The following is an 18,969-nucleotide window of genomic DNA, read 5'->3' on the forward strand; positions in this document are numbered from 1 at the left end:
CTGCTCCTGCCTGGAGTGGCTCAGAGCAGGATATCCAGTAGCCAGAGAAATCCAGCAGTGTGCACACCCAGAGTGCCCGTGCTGGGCCTGTGTCCGACACCTCTTCCAGAAGGCCTCCCATGTGACACCTGGTCTGGGCCAGGTCCTGCCACTCACCCTGATCGTAGCTGGCTCTGTAGGCCGTGAGGACTTGAGGGTCTGGCTCTCCCTGCAGTTATAGCCGAGGCCTGCCGCGTATGTGTGCTGGGGAAATGTATGCCGGGAGCATGAGTACCTGAGGGTCCCGAGTGCCCCAGGCCAGGCAGCCTGTGACACCACGTGGGGGTCTCGCCCGTCTTGGCGCACCTGGGGTGAGTCCCGTCCTCATGCCCCTGCTCGTGGAGAAGGAGCCTGATGCTCGTAGAGGCACCATCTCTCCAAGCTCCTCAGTGGCAGAACAGGGGTTCGGATGCGGCTTTTAACCTGCTGCAGGCAGTGCTGTTCACCAGACTAACATGTAGCCTAGCACTGCCCAAGAGACCCCGGTGTCCCGCAGAACCTTCTGGAAGGAGAGAAATGTTCTAAGTTCTGGGCTATCCAGGATGGTAGCCATCAGTCACACGTGGCTGTCCTGCCATTGATCAGGCCAGCGGGACCTGAGGCTGGCACGTTAGGTTTTCTTTCCCTTTCATTTAAGCGTAAATATCAGGGGCGAGTGTGTGGCCGGCGGCCAGGGTGGCCTGGACAAGTTTAGCTGTGACCTGGGCACTGTGACCTGCCAGCCTTCTCCTGGCTTCAGGCCCTGGTTCCCCGAGCCCAGCCACCCAACTGAGAACACGCTTGTCACAACATGCCCACCTCAGGGACGGCCTGCTCTCTCCTGGGTCACAGCTCCAAGGGCAGGACTACAGAGCCTGTGTCCCCCAGATGACCGTCTGGGGAGCTGGTATGCTGTGGCCAGAGGTAACAGGAACACCCTGTGCTAAGGCTTCCGGCCTCCCGGGTGCCCGCAGGATGGTCAGTGGGCACCTGGGCTGGTGGGGCTTTGCGGGGCCGGGGGCATCTTCTCGGGCTCCAGCTTCTCTCAGTGGCCATGAAGCAAAAGCAGAGGAGGATGTGTCCTTCCCAGGGGAACTTCAGCTCAGAAGAGACATTGGGAACCATTCTCCCTGACGGGGGTCCGTCCCCTGTGGAGGCCGGCAGGGAGGGAAGGGCTGCCCCATGCTCAGCTCCCGCGAGGTGGCCGGAGCCCCCACTTCACCCCCCGGGTTGCGCCTCTGAGTTTTGGTGGTGCCGTGGAAATGCCCCGGAGCTGGTTTTGCTGCCATCCTCGGCCCCTGCCGCCTGAACCAGGAGAAGCTCTGGAAGAGGAGCACAGTCCGGGGGACGGCATTCTCTCTGCACGCTCACTAGCATCGCCAGGCACCTGAGAGCCATCAGGAGGGCCCTGCCACCTGTGCCGACCATCCCACATGCACCCCCCTGCCCGCTCCCACCAGGGCCGGGCCGGGAAGATAGGAGGATGGCCAAGGACGGGGCACACCGGCCACCCCTACGGGCAGCCCCAGAGGAGCCAGGAACACCTACAGTGTGCAGAGCCCACACTGGACCCTCGGGGGCTGTCAAAGGGAAAGAAGACCCCCTTCACTGCCCTTGGGGACTTCCTGACCTGGCAGGGAGGCAGAGGTTTCTGTGCTCATTCTCGGGGCAACCCCAGAAATCCCAGGGACCCCCAGGGGCCCGCCCCCCCCCTCCCCGTGAGCATGATTAGTGTCAACAGCTCCCATCAGTCACCTCTCTGCCAGGGAAATGGGCACCTCGTCTTCCCGCAGAAGCTCCAAGGGGCTAGTGTTCTGCTCCCCGGGGCCCCCCAGGGAATGCGTGCTCGGCTTTCGCTGTGTCTGCAGATGTGGCGTGGCTCGGGGGGTGGTGGGTATGGCTGCGGGTCAGGCAGACGGAGCCCCCGGGAGGTGGAGGAGTTGCAGCAGCCAGCTGGCCCCTCCTGGCCTAGGCTGTACTGGCCCGGCCTCCCCGGAAGTGTGGGGAAGGGGCTGTGGTGCCCGAGGTCGGGGCACCCTACCCTCCTGTGAGGCAAGTGCTAAGGCTGAGCAGGGGTGCCCCAGGCTGCTCAGCTGCCCCTTCTCTGTGGCTCCCACAGGTCAATGTCTCCAGCACCTTGCCAACATCCCCCGGAAATCCCCGGGCTTTCTCAAGTCACTGCAGGTGTGTCCTGCCCCCATTGTGTCAGGCTGACGGCAGCTATGACCCCATCCCCCCGCCCCTGAGGCTGAGCAGAGAGGCTCCAAAGCGGGGAACTGCAGAATGGGGGAGGCCTGTAGTGCGAGGAACAGGCAGCCCTAGGACACAGGCCTTCTCAGCCCCGATGGGAGCAAGCCAGCTGGATGAGGGGGGCCTTCAGGGCATCCCTCCCAGAAGTGTCCCATTCTCAGAGGTTGGGCTCAGGGCTTTGGGGGAGCCAGGAAGGGTGGGGGCAGCAGTGAGGGGCGGGCCCTGGAATCCTGAGGCTTGGGCCCTCCCTGCAGCCGGACCTGCAGGAGCAAGAGCAGGCGCTGGCCCTTCTGCGGCAGCGGGCAGAGCTGGAGGTCTGGGAGACGCAGAAGGCCCTGGACCAGCTGCTCTTCAAACACTGTCCACAGGTCAGCCAGCCCATCCCTGGGGCTCTTCACCGGCAGAGGGACAGTGCTAGCCCACCTGCCCGCCCACGCCCGGGGCCCTCACAGGGGGATTGGGCGCTCTGGCTGAGTGGGGCCCTCTGCCTCTGCAGAAGGTCAAGCTGGCGGGGGGCAGATGCCACACCACCTGAACCATGGGCTACACTGGTGCCCAGAAGAGGACAGCAGAGCTACCTGCCAAAGGCCGGCTTAGTTTAAGGCAGAAGCAGGACACCTGGGGCACCGGGCGGAGAGCTTGGATGAGTGCCGAGCCTCCTCCCTGTCTGTGTCCTGGGCATGCCAGCGCCTGCTTGTGGGGAAGGGGTCCCACATCCCCGAACCACCTCTGCCAGGCCCTGTGCTTGCTGGTCGGGGGTCAGACAGCACCCAGAACCAGGCCAACATCTGTGATCTGGTTGGATGTGGCGAACCTTTGGGGACTGTTGGGATGTAGTCGCTCACAGTACACAGTACCTTCCCAGGAGGGTACCCCAGCCTGGGGGAGTACATGCACACGCATGCACATGTACATGCCTGTATGCGGGCACCACACACACCGCCCCGGGTTCCATCTCTCTCCTTCCCCTCCTTGTCACCAGCATCACAACTGCTGGGTACTTGTGGCTGTTGCAGCCCCCACAGGCCATTCGATCACCCATTGGGATGCTCCAGCCCCGGCCTCGCCCCACCTGTCGCCCTGCCCCACCCCCACATCCAGCCATGTCTGGAGGGTCCGCCAGCTCCCTGTGAAGGGCAGACAAAGGAGACCTCTGAGGTTGGGGCCCCCATGACATCCCCCACCTTCCTGTCCTTGCAGCAGCTGATGAAGAAACATTCCACCCAGGCCAGGCCAGATCCAGCTTCGGAGCGGGAGCAGCCACAGGTGTGCGGAGACCTGCAGCCGGGGACCTCACCAAGTACCGTGACAGCCAGACCCAGGTGGGGCCCCAGGTGGGCTGGCCACACCACCTCCCAAGGTGGAAGAGGGCGGGTAGGCTGTCTGGAGCCAGTGGCAGCAACTAGGGCTGCTGGGGCTGCGACACCTGTGCTTTTCCCCACAGATCACACCCAGTGCTGGGCAGAGAGGCTGCTGCAGCCCTGCAGGGTCCCCAGGACGGGCTTTGGGCGCAGAAGGACAAGTCAGCTTCTGCAGGTGAGAGTTGGCAGGCACTGTCCCCTCTCATGGGGCAGGCAGAGGAGCCTGGCATTTGGGGACACGCCACCTCCTCCTGTAGGACAGGCTCTCCCGTCCCTCTCTCTCCTGGGCTCTGCCCCTGCTGTCTGCATCCTTCCACCTCCGATATTTCAGGAACTCCACTCAGTCACCTTTCAAGGTGTCTGTGCACCTGTTTCTGGGGCGGCTCTCATCCGTTCAAGTAGACCCGATTTGCCTCTGGCGTCACCATCCTTCTGCCTGAAGGACCTGCTGTAACTGTTCTGGTGGAGCTGGTGACAAATCCTTTTAGCTTTTGTAAAGTCTGAGGACAAACTCATTTCATTCTTCCTTTAAAAAAAAAAAAAGATGTTATTTATAAGAGAGGCAGAGACACAGGCAGAGACAGAAGCAGGATCCCTGCGGGAAGCCTGATGTGGGACTCGATCCCAGGACCCCGGGATCACACCCTGAGCCGAAGGGAGACACTCCACCACAGAGCTCCATCATCATTGCTTTTGAAATATCCTTCCCCGAACGCAGACTCAGGTGGACGGATTTCCTTCCTGTTGGCAACTCTGCCTGGCCATTGGGTTTGTGTCATTTGCGACAAGAAACCTGGGGTTGACTCCCTCTTCCCATGCACGGGAGGCGCTTCCTCCTCTGGCGGCTTTCCTGTAGGCGTTCTGGAGTGTTCCATAGGATGGCTACGGGTGTAGCTTCTCTTTCTGTCTCTTGTACTTGGGGTGTGCTGTGAGCCTTGCACCTGTGGGCTCACCATCCTCCTTGTGCTTATGAATGTCCAGCCGCCGTGTCATCTGTGTCCTCACCGTCAGGCCTCCATTCACCTGGATGGCTCATCACCTGCAGCTGCATGTGTGCTTGGGAGGTTTGGTTCTTCTCGTGTGTTTGTTTTCTTCCTGCGCATCCTCTTGGGGAGCTCCTGCTACTGTGTCTCTGTTATCCTCTGCGGTATCCTCTCTGTCACTAGTCCCAGCCAGTGTCTTTTTTTTTTTTTTTTTTGTCTCAGGCACTTGGGTGTTGGTCTCTAAAAGTTCCGTCTGGACACTTTTTTCTGTCATCCCCGATTCTACTTGACATCTTAAATGTAGAGAATACAGTTACAGATGCTTCCAAAGTCCTTCTCTGGCTCATTCTACCATTTGGGTCGGTTTTGATAGGTTAATCTCATTATAGGTCATGCTTTCTTGCTTCTTTGCATGCCTGCTGGACGGTTTGAGTTTTGTCTTGTTGGGTGCTCTGTGTGCGCGCCCCCATGCACGATTGGGAGTTTCATTATGGAACGCAGAATGATCGGATCGGAAGGTCGGATCCTTCCAGGTGCTGCTTTGACAATTGCTAGGTGGCCGTGAAGCAGGGCTCAGTCTGTGGCCCTAAGACCCATAGATCTTGAGGTTTTCCAGCCTGGCCAGTAGAGACGCGCATAACCCCGGGCCTTGGACTCCTTCCCGATGCTCTCTCCCCAGCGTGGGTAGCTTCCTCATGCATTCGCCAACCAGTTCCCAATGAGGGCTCATGGGGAGCACTCGGAATCTCTGGGTTCCCCATGCTTCTCTCTCCTCCCGGTCCTTCTTCCACAAACTTTAGCTGCCTGGGTCTCTCCAGACTTCCAGCTCCATGTCCTCTTCTTGAGGGGTCTACTGGGCTCTGCCTCAGTTTCCCCTCCCTGCACTGCAGCCTAGAAACATTCTCAAGGCAGGTAACTGTGACTATCAGGGGTCTGTGCCGTTTGCCTGATGTTCAGCATCCAGAAAATTGTTCTTTTGTATATGTGTGTGAACATTTATATGTGTACATGTATATATATAATTTTTTTCTGTTTTATTGCATTCTAAAGTTACTTTTAGTAGGACAGTAAATCCACAGTCTGATTCCTTTTACTCTCTTGGTGGAAAGCACAAGTCCTCAAACGAACTTTTTAAAACTAGAGTCTCTTTTCCATCCCACCCAGCACTGAAGGACAGCGAGCAGCAGTCAGTGGCAAGAGGGCTGCTTACACCCAGAATCTGGGTTCAGCTGTCACCCCATCTGCTTGGTGCTGACCTCAGACAGGTCACTCGTCTCTCCTTCCACAGAAGAGAGGCAGCAGGACTTGTCATCCTGCAGGCCTCTCTACCTTGGGTCTGGTCCTGTGTATGATCAGTGGGCTCACACACAACCTCACATCGGGACAAAGGAGGTGGTCAAATCCTCCTGGAGTAAAGATGTGGCATGTGAAGCTCTGTATATGCGGGGTATTAAGCTACCCCAGACATTCTACCTTTGAAAGCCCCCTGGAACCCCTACCCGACCCAGCACTCTGTCCAGAACCCCTGCATAGCCCAACCACAGACTGCTTTCTGTCCCCAGAGCCCAGGCAGGAAGTGGGACCAGACCAAGTGTTTCTGCAGCTGCCGCAGGCCAGGCTCTATGCTCGGGTCAACCCCACCCACCAGGTACAGGGCGAGGAACACTGGGGAGGGGGCTTCAGGGGAGGCACTGCTGGCCCCTTTTATTTATCTTTTTAAATTTTATTTATTTATATGAAATAGAGAGCGAGCGAACATGAGCGGAGGGTGAGGGGAAGCAGCAGAGGGAGAGGGAGGAGCAGACTCCCTGCTGAGCAGGGAGCTGAGGGATCATGACCTGAGTGGAAGGCAGACGCTCAACCACTGAGCTGTCCCGGTGCTCCCCGGCAGCAGCTTTCAGACCTAGATCCTCTCTCAGCTGCCTGGAGCCATCAGGCGCTGAGAACCACCTCTCCTAGAGCCCGCACCTAAGGGGTCTCCGCTGCAGGTCTGGGGCGGGGGGAGACACTCTCTGCCAGGCACCATCCTTCCTACGGACACCCACCGAAGCCCCTTTCTCTTCCTGGGTCGGTGAGTGAGAGCAGACATCTCAACAAAGTGCTCAGGCAGGGCTGGTTGCACCTGTCAGGCTGCACATTGCAGGTCAGGCGGTCCAGTCTTTCCCCAACTCTCTTGGGCACAAACAAGTGCTCAGGCTGGATCAGGGCTGGGCAGGAGACCCAGACGATGAGGATCCTGCCCTGCCTCTGGGAGCTCACAGTCGGGAGGGAGGGTACCCCGCCCCAGGAAGGGAGGCACCACAAGGGGATGAGTGAGGCGGGCAGTCCGGGAGGGCTTCTTGGAGGCGGTGGCCTCCCGTGGGCTGGGCACTCCTCCCACCCAGCGAAGCTAGTCCCGGAGCGGCCCGCTTGGTCTGCCCCGCCCCAGTGGAGGCTGGCGGGGCCCTGGAACGCCAACCCCGGACGCCCCGGCCGCTTCACGATCCAGATGCTCGAGCTGAGCCAGCGGGAGGAAAAGCTGCGCGCGCAGCACCAGGCTGCGCTGCTGCGCCTGCGCGAGAAAAGCTCTGGAGGAGAAGATGCGCGCCGAGCTGGCCTGGTTGGAGCATCAGCGACGGTGAGCGCACGCGCGGTCCCGCCCCCCGCCGCCGGGCCCCGCCCCCGAACCCAGAAGCCCGCCCCCACCCTCTGGCCCCGCCCCCGAGCCCCGGGCCTGCCTGCGAAGCAAGGAACAGACGGAGCCAGATAGTGACCGGTGTTTAGTGACCGGTGCTTAGTGACCGATGTTTGCCGAAAGTTAGATAGGGCGGTGACGCACCGCGAACAAGGCCTAGTGCCCTCTGCGCCGCCAGCCCGTCGGGGGACAGGTGCATAGCAGGTGCTGCCCTGCAGCCCGGGTCTCCCTTGGCCCGGGAACATCTGCCCTCGCCCCTGCCTGACACCACCGCCCACACGGGGCCCCTTTGTCCTTACAAGTGGACAGGGGGAGAGACCTCCCTCAACGTACACGCCAGCCTGGGGCTTGCTGGTCAGTGACCCTTGATATTGGCTGCACTGATAGCTTCTCGGCGCCCCTCATGGCCTCCCACAGAGGGTGCTCCTCGAGAGGTCTTAGAGGCAGTGGACTAGGCTGGTGAAGGTCCTCCAGGGCAGTGGACTAGGCCAGGGAAGGTTCTCCAGGTGGTGGACTAGGCTGGTGAAGGTCCTCTATGCAGTGGACATCGTGCGAGGCTCTAGGCCTGCAGTTCCACAATGGCTCCCGCTCCCCTACCCCCCTTCCCCCGCAAGGGACCTCTGGGTGGGCTGGAGCTCCAGGGTGCCAGGTGCTGCCCTCCCTCTGTCTCTGGAAAGTGGTCATGAAGAGTAGGCGGGAAGAGTGACAGCCTGGGTGCCACCAGGTCCCCAGGGGTCCCCAGCCTGTCCGAGCAGTGGGAGGGGGCCATCCCAGGTCCACCTGGCTGGCCAGGGCTGGCTGTGTCTGCAGGTTTCACATCCCCTTGCTGGACATGAGGTGAGCCGTGGGTCCTGCCTTGTCCCTCAGGTGTCTGGGCAGCAAGGGGAGCGCCGCCTTGCTGGCAGCCTTGGCAGAGAGACAGCAGCAGGCCCTCAGCCGGTTAGAGCAGGAGCAGGTAAGGGCAAGCTCAACCCCGGCGGCTGGGCAGGAATGTGAGCCTTCTGCACCGCACCTTGATGATTCCTAGGCATCACCACCGTCCGATGTAGCCCAGGACCCTGAGGTGCAAGGGAAGTGCCCAGGGGTCAGAGGGGGCAGCGTGGCCTGGGTGCAGTGTGGTCCTGCAGTCCTGTCTCCTGTAGCACGTTGGAGGCTCAAGCTCGGGAAGGTAACAGTAGTGTCTGTTGCGAGGCTGCAGGGACTTTAGCATAGTCAGCACTAAGCAGGGCGAAGGTGCTGGACCACAGAGGGGCTCTCACGCTGCTCCCAGCCTGGTGTCCAGGGGCTGCTCTACTCGTGACCTCATGTCAGTCTCCCAGTGCGCTATGTGATGGGACCAGCTTATGCACATGAAGACACTGAGGCTCAGTGTAGGCAGCTAGCTTGCTCAGGGACCCTCAGAGGGGAAGTGAGGGGTGCTGCTGGACTTGGGTTGAGAGAAGACCCCTGCCCTGTATGGGCCAGGGAGGCACGGCGGCAGATGTGGGGATTCCAGGCAGAGGGGCAACGGGAGGAGACCCAGAGAGAAAGATGCAAGTGACACCATCTGTAGGGCATGCCCCAGTCTGTGAGCTATGAAGGGGGCTTTGAAGGGGCTCTAGCTGTCACACGGCAAGGAGGCAGTGAGCCGGGTGGAGCCACTGTGGTGGGGACTGGGGGCTGAGCCCCAGTCCACTGGGGCCACTCTGGGCAAGATGGCCCTGCTGAGGGATGCACCATCAGAGACAAGGCGAGGACCAGATGACAGATGGGGACAGTTTAATAAAGGGTGGGGACAGTGCCCAGAGCCTGCAGAAAGGGAGGGCTGCATGGGGGAAGGCTGAGTGGGGGAGGGCAGAGGAGCAGCCTGCCCATCCCCACCCAGGTTGGGGGACCCAGGGACCAACACCCCACCTTCCCTCCTGCCTCTTGCTAAGACTCCTGTTGGCCAAACCCAAGAGGGGTTCCAACATGCTGAGCAGGATGAGAAGGGTGGGGGCATGTGGGCAGGCTCAGGGAAGGACCCTCTGGAGCTGGGCTGCCCCCCGCCAAGACACCCGTTCTCCCCGTTCATCATGTGTCTGTCTTCAATGCATTCCTTTGTGCGGGGCTGGGGGTTCGCTGATGTCTCCCCTGGCTGGTTCAGAGAGAAATCCGGTGCCTGCAAAACACTCACCTGTTCTCACACAAGGAGAGGATGCTGCTCCTGCAGCACCAGAAGGACATCCTCTCCCTGCGGAAGGCTGTGAAGCATCTGCAGCAGGAGTTCCAGGCCCGGACCGGAGTGCCTCAGGTGGGTGCACTCACTGGGCTGGAGGCTTGACCAGTCACCTGGCTGCTCTATGGGATGGCACAGGACCCTCGTCAATACACCTGTGATTCAGAGTGGGGAGGGCCTGGGAAACGGTGCCACTGGAGGGCAGGAGGGCAGCTGGTCACCTGCTATGGGGGCCAGGAAGGTTTCCTGGACACCTCGGCCCTTGTCAGGCTCTCCAGGGGGAGCCAGATCTGCCCGCCCCCCATGGTAGGGGAAGGTGCTCCAGGCCCAGAGGTGGAGATGAGAAGCTCAGTGGGAAGGAGGGGTGTCAGGCTAGAGCAGGGGCTGGGGCCAGGGCTGGTGGGGGCTGAGGCAGGGAGGAAGGGTGGCCAGGCTCTGAGGGTGCAGCCCCAAGGGGAACCCCAAACAGCAAGGGTGTGCTTGCTCCAGCTCCCCATCCCCACCAGCTGACACATGGAGGGGACTGTGTGGACACGTCCCCAGCCTGGACATCTCCTCTGTTGAGATGGGGATGCCAGGGGCCTCACCCAGTGGAGTGAGGATGAAACGAACTGGATTCTGTGGGATGAGCAGCAGGGTGGTGTGTGCCCTGCCTCATGCAGACCTGCAGGACAGGTGACCTAGAGCAGCCTTGGGCCAAGCCTCCCCAGTCCTGGCTCTCATGTCTGCACCTGTTTGGGGGCTGTTCACACAGGATGCAGGGCTTCTGGGGGGTTAGACAATCCCTCCAGCTGCTTCGGCACCACGCCCCGTGCTGCCAATGACCTCACCCTACCCGCCCCTCACTCCTCCTGAGAGTAGGCGAAGCACATGTGTTTCACACGGCTCCCCTGCGCTGCTTCTTACAGAGCTCTGGCCCCGGAGTCAAGCCTGCTCCGATGGAGGGGTCCAAAACAAGTCCACAACCCAAGAGGCCGGCCCAGGGCTCCTCGTGCCCCCCGACACCTCGTGGGCCCCGCAACCTCACCAGCCACGGCCTCCAGAGAAGCCCTGAGAGACCAGGAGCCCAACAGTGAGTTGCCACCAGCAGCCCTGGCTGCGGTGCCTGCCATTAAAAGCCTTTCCTAAAACACAAACAAACAAACAAAAAAAGCCTTTCCTATGCCGAGTGGCCACTGTTTCCTTGTGGCTTCGGGCCCTTCACCTCTCAGCCCTGCTGAGTGGAGGGCAGCAGTGGGGACCCCGAGGAGGCCCTTCTCCAACTAGCCGGCCTGTGGGGATATAGGGCCAACATCAGGGCTTCCTGGCCCAGCGGGAGGAGCACAGACAGGGCCTGGCTCATTCCTAGCTGTGCTGGTGAGGGTGCAGCCCTGGGGTGTCCTCCCTTCTCTGAGCCCAGTTCCTCATCTGTTAAATGGGGACGGGGTGCGTGAGACAGAGCAAGTAGACTGGCCTTGCTCCAGGGTGGCAGGCAACACTGTGTGGCCACCCAGCGACCAGGAGCCCCTTCCCGGGCTGGTGTGGGGCTGTTCTGCAGGCTGTGGCAGCTGGCCTCGTTTTGCAGCACAAGGGCCTCTTGTGACAGACTAGAGGGGCCCTGCCTAGGCTGGGTCACCATGAGGGTGGAGGGGGTGTCCAGTGACTGGTGCTACCTGACCCCAGAGCCTTCTGTGGGAGAGAGCGAGCTACACTGGGAAAGCCTTCTTCCCTCCTGTTGTAACTAAAATAGCCCCAGGGCCACCTGCCCACCACCCAGACTGGAATTACAGCCACCTGGGGGTGAGGACGCAGGAGGCAGCCCCCACTCCGGGAAGGGCTCATCCCCCAACTCCCACCCCAGGAGCGGCCTTCACAGGGACCCCTGCCTGCCTCTGGAAGCACCAGCACCCCCAGCCGCCCTTTTCCCACGTGGTGGGGCCCTTTGCACGCCTCCACCCCACGAAGGGGTCATCACCCACTCGGCTGCCTGGCCACAAGCCCCACTTGGCTTCTCTGCAAGAGTGCTTCTCAAATAAACCCAGAAAGGACTGAGATTCACGTTCATGTTGCTACCGATTGCCAGGCCCAAGGATGTCTGAAGAGGCTTCCAGGCTCTGTGCCCTCTTGGTCCCCAAGAGCTTCGTCAGAAGGCTGTGTGGCAGGGCCATAAGCCCAGGCAGGCAGTCGGTGGACTGGGGCCACCATAGGAGCCAACGTCCTCCTGGGGGGCAAAGCCTCTTTTGCATTTGCCATCACACCAGTGAGGCACCGTCCCTGTTAGAAAGTCAAGGAACAGAGAAGCTGTGTACATATAAGGAAATATTTCAGATTTCCTAGAACCGCCCCCACCACCTAGCCAGGAGAGACATGTTTGGTTATTGGCTGAAGCTCCACGGCCCCATGGAGAATCTCCGAGTCCCTTTGTTCCTCTGTTCAGGAGGAACAGGAGGAGCTCTGCAGGCCTCGTAGGGCAGGCCCGGGGGCGTCCCTGTGGGGCCACCCCCAGGGACCCTCAGGTGGCTGTAATTCCAGTCTGGGTGGTGGGCAGGCCTCACTTAGCCCCCGGGGCTCCTGGCTGAGACCCTGGGTGCGGGGAGGGCCGATAAGCCTGTGGAAGGGGGCTCCTGTCCCAGTTTTATTTGGCCTGTTCTGCTGAGGAAGCTCTGGCAGGCGGGGGTGGGGGGCAGCGATGGGCTCAGGCGCAGCCCGGTGCTCCGTCCTCACCATCCTGGCTCCTGGGGCCAGTGGGGACCTGCATCCGGGTAGCCCTGGATGGACAGGCACCCACTGGGCCTTACCCCAGAGAGGTCAGAGCTCCAGAGCTCCCTGTGACCCCACGTCCTGTTCACACGCTGGATGTGGGAGACGCTCAGGGCCACCCAGGGGGTGTGGCAAGCTGTGCCCAGTTGTAGTGAGCCCGAGCGCCTGGGGCAAGACTAGGAATAAAAGCAAGGCAAGCCGAGCAGAGAGTGGTGGCGGTGTCCAGCAGGCGTGCCTGCCAGCACTGACCCTTGGTCCAGCAAACAGGGGGCCTGGCCCCCTGGTACCCCTGCGGCTGCCTCGAGGCTGCAATGTGCATGTTGTGTGTCTAGGGAGGGGGTTCTTGATGCCCGTCTGTGTGCCCAGAGTCTGGCAGCAGGTCTGGGTGTGTGGCATCCGAGCATCCAACCCCTGTGCCTCCCAGAGCTCAGGTGAGCCCATCCCCATGCAGAAACCTTGACAGAGCACCCTCTGCTGGGGGACAGACAGGCCCTCCCTCCCATCACCCCCCAGTCAGCCCCCAGCTACAGCCCCGGTTTGGGAAGCCGCCCAGTGGGGAGACCCAGGACCCATTTTCCCTTACCCGTGTGCTAACCACTCGGCCACCGACCACAGCTGTGCTCTGGATGTTGACACATGCTGTCCCACCTGTGGAGTGTCCTGGTCAGGGCTCATCACCAGGGGAGGGCACAGCCTGAGCAGGGTCACAGCCCCTCTGTGCTCACTGCCTTGCAGACTTCCCATCGGGCAGGAGGACAGGACACCCCCCCAGGCCACGTCAGCTACAGACAGTCACCGGCTGCCTCCAAGGCCTCTGTGGGGAGTGGACACGCTTGTGGCCAGCGGCTGGCCTGACACTGGGGGCCAGCTGGCAAAGAGCCACAGCCCCGTGGGCCAAGGTAACAGGGGCAGGGCAGTCACTCTGTTTGCGGGCCCTGGCCACTTAGGGCCATATTGGCTTGAGGTCAGATGGCCCTGCGTGCTGGGGAGCCTCGCCTGAGCTGTGTAACTGGGGAGTCCCCGACCCCTCCCTCCGTGTCTGGGTGCAGTGGCCTGCCCACAGGAAGGCCTCCTGCAGGCACCTCAAGCACCACCTCCAGGCAGCATGGGGTGGGCTGGCTGGGGGCGCTCCTCCCTGCCTTGGTCTCCCCCTCTGGATGATGGGGGGCCAGTTTGGGTGCTGTGCCCGTTTCCCGAGGCTGATTTTTTCACACGGCTTCAGAGTTCCCAGATGCTGTGCCGTCCATATCCCACATTCTGTGCCCGTCAATGCTCACAGTCCCTTTGCTCGCAGGAGACCCGCAGCTTAACCCCAGCTCCTTGTCGTCAAAGGAGGAGACCAGGCCTCTGAAGGGAAGCCCCGCACAGGAACTCCAGGGCCGGTGTTCCCTGGGCAGAGGGGCTCCCTGCAGCCCCCCAAAAGCCAGTGTGAGTCAAGGCTTGGCCCTGCACCTTCTGCAGGGGTGGGGGGCTGGCCTTGCTTTGTGGGGCTCCACCATGTGGCTTTGGGTGGGGCGTCACCCTGTCCACCACGGGAGGGCGTTGATGGGATGGGGCCTGTTTGGCCCTTCCCAGGTGGATTCAACCCTTGCGGGGTCTCTGGAGCCCGCTGCAGGGAGGAGTACCTGGTAAGTGGGAGGCTCCACGGCCATCTTTAAGGGGATGATCTTTGTTAGCATAGCCACCAGGACATAGGAGCTTTATCCACAGCTAAGGGGTGCGGGCTGATGTCCTGGCTGCAGTGGCCATACCCTGGCTGTGGTCTTTCTCCAGCAGGTGGTTGAAGGCAGCACAAGCCCAGCAGGGTCGAAATTGGGGCTGGATTTTTCCAGCAGCCCCATGGAGGATCCCCACCAAATGGAAAGCTGGTGGTTGGGGGAACAGAGGTGTGAGGTTTGGGGGGACTGGCTGGGCCAGTGACCCTGGCTCAGCGGGTGGGACCCTTGGGCAGGGGGCGGGACCCTGAGATGGGGGCATGACCTTCTGACAGGAGGTGTGACCCTGGGGTGGGGGTTGTGACTCTGGGGCAGGGCACAGGACCCTGGGGCATGGAGATGCTGGTCCTCTCCTTGAGAGAACCTCACTACCCCCCGGCACCCCTTCATCTTGGCCTGGGTCCCCTGTGCACCCCCAGTGCTCCCCATGCCCTCCTGAGTCTGACCCCCTCTATGGAAACACATGTCACTTGGTGGATTGGCCCAAGTTCCAGTGGTGGGGGCTGTAGGTGGGGCCCTTCCAGGGAACACATGCCCCTGAGCCTCTTGGATACAAGCACCTCAGAGACCTAATCCAGTGGGGACTGAGGCCAGAACCCCTAAAAACGGGTCCCCCTGCCCCCCACCTGGGGAGTCCTGTGCTCTGACGGTCACTTCCCACTGGGGCAGGTGCCTGGCAGGCACGGTTGTCAAGCTTTTGGGGTGGCCCAAGGCACCTGCAGAGGCCCTGAGCCAGGAGGAAGGATGGGGCCCTCTCCAGGGAGCCCCTGGGACATCCCCACATATGTGCTTTCAGGATAGAGCCCTGTTGGCAGGAGGACCCCTACAACCCCTTCCCTCAGCTGGAAGCTGCTCCGCTCACTGCTGCTCCAGGTGAGGCCCCTGCCTTGCACAGGGAACATCGAATCCCTATCTAAGGGTCGTCCAAGACCAGTTCTTCAGGCAGAGCCAGCCTTCTCCCCAAGCCCTTCGGGGGAGCCCTGCCTACACCCCCACCCTCCCACCACAGGTCCCCAAGTGGCAGGGGAGTGACCGTAGGGAGATCCCCTGTCCAGGCAGAGCTAACCGGTGTAGTCGAGGATTCACTGCGCTGGTGCTGTGGACATTTCTCCCGCCTGTCTGGGCTTTTCTGGTCTGGGTCCACTGGGTCGAGGCCATGGGGTGTGGGCTGCCGCTTATCTCTGCACCCTAGGGGTAGCCCTTACTCTCAAACTCCCCTCTCTCTGCAGCTCCTGCACCACCCAGCCTGCGTGAGGGCAGCCCCCTGGGCCTGGGCCCGGAGTCTGAGTCCAAGTACACTCCCTGGAGCTGCTCGGGGTCTTCTGCATGGTCCCACACCGTGTCCCCTGTGAAAGAGCTGTCCTGCCCCTCTCTCCAAGAGTTTCAGAAAGTGTCCGCCACTCTGGTGCAGCTTTCCGAGAGCTCCACGTCCCTGTTGGACTGGGCAGCTGGGGATGCCCCAGACGGGGAACCTGGCAGGTCCGGGGAGTTCTCTCCTCAAGACACCCAGGGGCTTCATGGAGGTGGGGGGCAGGTGGCCTGGGAGGGGCTGGGGGGCACCGGGGCCAGTGCTCTGCACTGCTCCTTCATGGAGGCAGGAGGCCCAGAGCCAGGTCCAGGCCTCCTGCAGGAGGGCCAGCTGCTGCCTCTCCATTGTACGCCTTCTTCCAGGTCAGGGTCAGAGCTGTCAGAGGCGTCCAGCAAAGTCTGGGACGAGGAGAACCTGCTGGAGCCAGGCCCTGGTGCGGACCCAGCCTTAGGGCACTCCTCGCTGGCAGGAGGCTCATCCCACCTGGAAAGTGGTGGGGTGTCCTGCTCTGCACTTCCTTCCTTGGACCTTGGGAAGGAGCAGGAAGCTTCTGGAACCAGTGGGAGCATGATCAGTGGATTACATGCAGAGAGAGCCAAACAGAAGTCCCCCGAGGCTGCCCGAAAGCCACTCCCATCCAAAGCCTCTTCCTCCAGTGACTTAGATCTGTCCCTTTCCTCTCCCTCGGGGTCCTTGACATCTGAAAAGGTGGATTTAGCCAAAGGAGAGCCTGTGCTTCTGCAGGCCTCAGCTGGCCGCCCACAGGAGCCCGGGAATGCTGACCTGAGTCCATCCAATGACAAGAAACCCCAGGAGGCCGGGTCTGAACCCAAGGTCCCTGGGAGCCTGAGGGCTCCTCCTGGGGACCCTGGCAGTCTGGTAGCCCTGACACCTGAGGGCCGGGCTCCTGGGCATAGCGGGGGTGGAGACTCCCCTGCCCTGGAGGAAGCCTGCCCCACCCTGGCCAGCAGGGTCTTGCCTGAGATCCTGTCCCCTGTCGACGACGTGCTGTCCTACAGCAGTGCCGACCTCCAGTCCTCCACCCATAGGGACGCCAGCCTCCCTCCTCCACCTCCCACCTTCCCAGCAGAGAGTGAGGCCAGCCCCACCAGCCCCCACTCAGAAGACTTCCCTCCCCCACCTGAAGATGCCATGTTCCCTAGGGGCCCCCCAGAGGAGGACGCCTCCATCAAAACTGGAGAGGTGCCCTCCTTGTCTAAGAAGGCCCTGCCTGAGGCCCTGTCTCTGGGGCCCCAGGAGTCAGGGCTCTTCCTGGGGGCAGGTGCGCACAGTGGAAGCTTTGAGGACAAGTTGGGTGGATCAAGGTCTGATGGGGGAACCCAGGCCGTGGGCAGCGGGTGGTCTGAACCGATTGGCTGGCTAGGCTCCCCATCATGGGGGGCGGTGGGTGATGCTGCACGGCAGGTGATGCTGCAGCCCCCAGCCCCATCCAGAGTGGCCTGTATGGCCGGGGATGGTCTTCCAGTATTGCTGGTGGCTGGTGGCACAGGGCTGTCTGGCACCGGGCAGAAGGGCCCCTGCATCGACCCACCCGGTGCAGAGAGAGCCGAGGCGGTCGATTTAGTCTCCAGCCAGCTCACTAGAAGGATCCTGTGCGACTCACTAGCTCTGGTCTCAGAGCTGGCCCAGCCGGCGGCCCGCTGACAGAGCTGGCCTGTCCCCTAGGCTGACCCAGCGGCCTCGGGAGGATGAGACTCCTGAGAAGACAGTGCAGCCCCCGTGGTGACATGCAGGCACCTGTGACATTATACTCATGTGTGCCCACATGTGCCCACGTGTGCAGAAGGCTCTGGAAGCCTGGACACCTGAGGGCAGAGCCACCATTCAGAGTAGCCACCTGCAGCTGGCCGTGCTGGTGGTCATCTGACACTAGGCCGAGGACAGTGTGGTGGGAGACATCAAGTGCAGTGGGCTCGGTATTTTTTTGAACTTTGGGTTCAACTCCCAGGGCTGAGCCAGGCAGCAGGCCACGGAGAGCATGAGCCAGGACTGAGAGCCATCCACAAAGGCCGGGAGAGAGAGGTTCTGGGGAAGCATGGGTGAGGTGGGCAGGGGGCACGTTTGCACTGACTCAGCCCCCAGCTCTCCTGGCGCCCAAGGCCCAGGCCTGCGAGGATTAGAGGAGCCACCAGCTCAAGGGCCAAAGGTCATCAGCCAAGCTTGGCCTGTCTTTTGGCAGCAGGTGGGCCACAGACTCCCTGAGTGCTCAGGACCTTCTTGGAGGACACCGGAGCCCGTTTCCTGGTGGCCATCCATTGTGGCCCGTTGTGGAATGAGGGCCGTCTTCAGGGGTGGGGGCAGGGTGCTGATCCCTCCAGGGCTTGGCTGCGCCCATCCAGAGCCTTAGACATCCCCAGCTTTTAGAGGGTAGCTCATCCCCTTCCCCTTGACTGCACTTATGTGGAGCCCCAGGAAGATCCAGACTTTCGTGACTTGGAGTTGAGATGGGAGCTGTCCCCAAAGCTGGCCTGGGAGAGCCCTGAAGTCTGCCTGCGCCCTCCACCCTCTAGCTCCGGAGAGGGGCCCTCTCCAGGAAGCCCTCCCCCAGGCGCCAGCTCTGGGGCAGCCGCGTGTGCAGGTCGGCTGCTGGCCAGGTCAACCTTTGTCACACGCCGAGTTGTTTTGCAGCTCAGGGAGGCACCAGCTCAGACAGTTCTTGCTGATTCCACCCAGGAGAGGCTTGGATGGGGAACAGGGGTTGTGTTCCAGCTCTGTGTACACAATTTCCAAACAGATTCTGAGCTACAGCTTTCTTATCGATTTCCTTCTCGTTTTCTGAACAGATTAGTCTGTAATTTTTTTTTCTGTTTATTGCTGACTCTTTTGGATTTACAAGGCCATGTGAGAGGAATTATGTATTTTACACACACGCGTTTGGCATGGTAATAAATCTCCAACATCAAAACCCTGCAGATTTGCCTCAAACTCGATTGTCTCCTTTCTGGTCGCCGTGAGGTGGCCGTGCTCCCAGCTGACCTAGGGCCTCCCGAGTGACTTTCCCTTGGTGCAGGCAGGTGCTGGAGATGCCTGCGCCGGAGGCCTTGCACCTACGTCAGCAGGGTCCGAGGTCCAAGGGAGCATCCATGGTTCAGGTCAGCACCACGTGCAACGCCCTGAATCTCAGCTGGCACCACGACTGCAGAGCGCGGGATCTGGCATCTGGGTCTAGGAGCCCGTGAGACTTCCACACCAAGATTGCTGCCGCCGGTGCCTTGCTCACCTTGGCTCTGATCCCTACTAATGTCTGGGGCCGATAAATCTTTATATGAGCCTCCAGAGAAGTCATTATCTTTCATAGAAAATGATTATTTCTCAGTTAAAGCCCACATTTAATTTTCCAGTGATCTGTCTCTTTCAACTGCCCTGCTCAACTGTGCCTCCTGCATAAAACGCCCCCGAATGAGCCTTTGGCACTTCAGATCCCAAATCACCAGACCAATTTATGAGGCCTTTTGATCCCTTTCTGGAGTGCCTGTAATGGCCACTTCTATAAGATACAGCTGAGGGCCGCAAGGGCAGGTATGGGGAGCTCTGGGGGAACCCAGCAGCGCCTATCTAGAGGGTGCCCTCCTGTGCCCGGGCCCCTGGCCCCCCACGGGGGGTGGGAGGTGAGTGGACTGAGTGGGCCTGGGCCAGGTTCTCTCGGCTGTCGGGTGAGCACCCGGACAAACCTGGTTGGGGAGGTCAGACCAGTTCCTGCTG

At 61.1% G+C, this 18,969-nt stretch overlaps 1 protein-coding gene across 1 annotated transcript in view; it reads left to right on the forward strand.

The window, feature by feature from the left end:
• Nucleotides 1-18,179, forward strand: part of CCDC187 (coiled-coil domain containing 187) — a 37,225-nt gene extending 19,046 nt beyond the window's left edge. The window contains 16 exon segments of the mRNA XM_038548787.1: nt 2,138-2,202; nt 2,523-2,636; nt 3,469-3,590; nt 3,713-3,804; nt 6,175-6,260; nt 7,101-7,172; nt 7,174-7,229; nt 8,154-8,241; nt 9,412-9,558; nt 10,392-10,555; nt 12,958-13,121; nt 13,517-13,650; nt 13,999-14,108; nt 14,734-14,810; nt 15,167-15,416; nt 15,609-18,179. Coding sequence (XP_038404715.1) covers nt 2,138-2,202; nt 2,523-2,636; nt 3,469-3,590; nt 3,713-3,804; nt 6,175-6,260; nt 7,101-7,172; nt 7,174-7,229; nt 8,154-8,241; nt 9,412-9,558; nt 10,392-10,555; nt 12,958-13,121; nt 13,517-13,650; nt 13,999-14,108; nt 14,734-14,810; nt 15,167-15,416; nt 15,609-16,911 — 3,044 coding nt within the window. The 3' untranslated portion in view covers nt 16,912-18,179.
• The last annotated feature ends 790 nt before the right edge of the window (nt 18,180-18,969 follow it).

This window comes from Canis lupus, chromosome 9 (genome assembly GCF_011100685.1).
Source record: "Canis lupus familiaris isolate Mischka breed German Shepherd chromosome 9, alternate assembly UU_Cfam_GSD_1.0, whole genome shotgun sequence".
Lineage (NCBI taxonomy): Eukaryota > Metazoa > Chordata > Mammalia > Carnivora > Canidae > Canis > Canis lupus.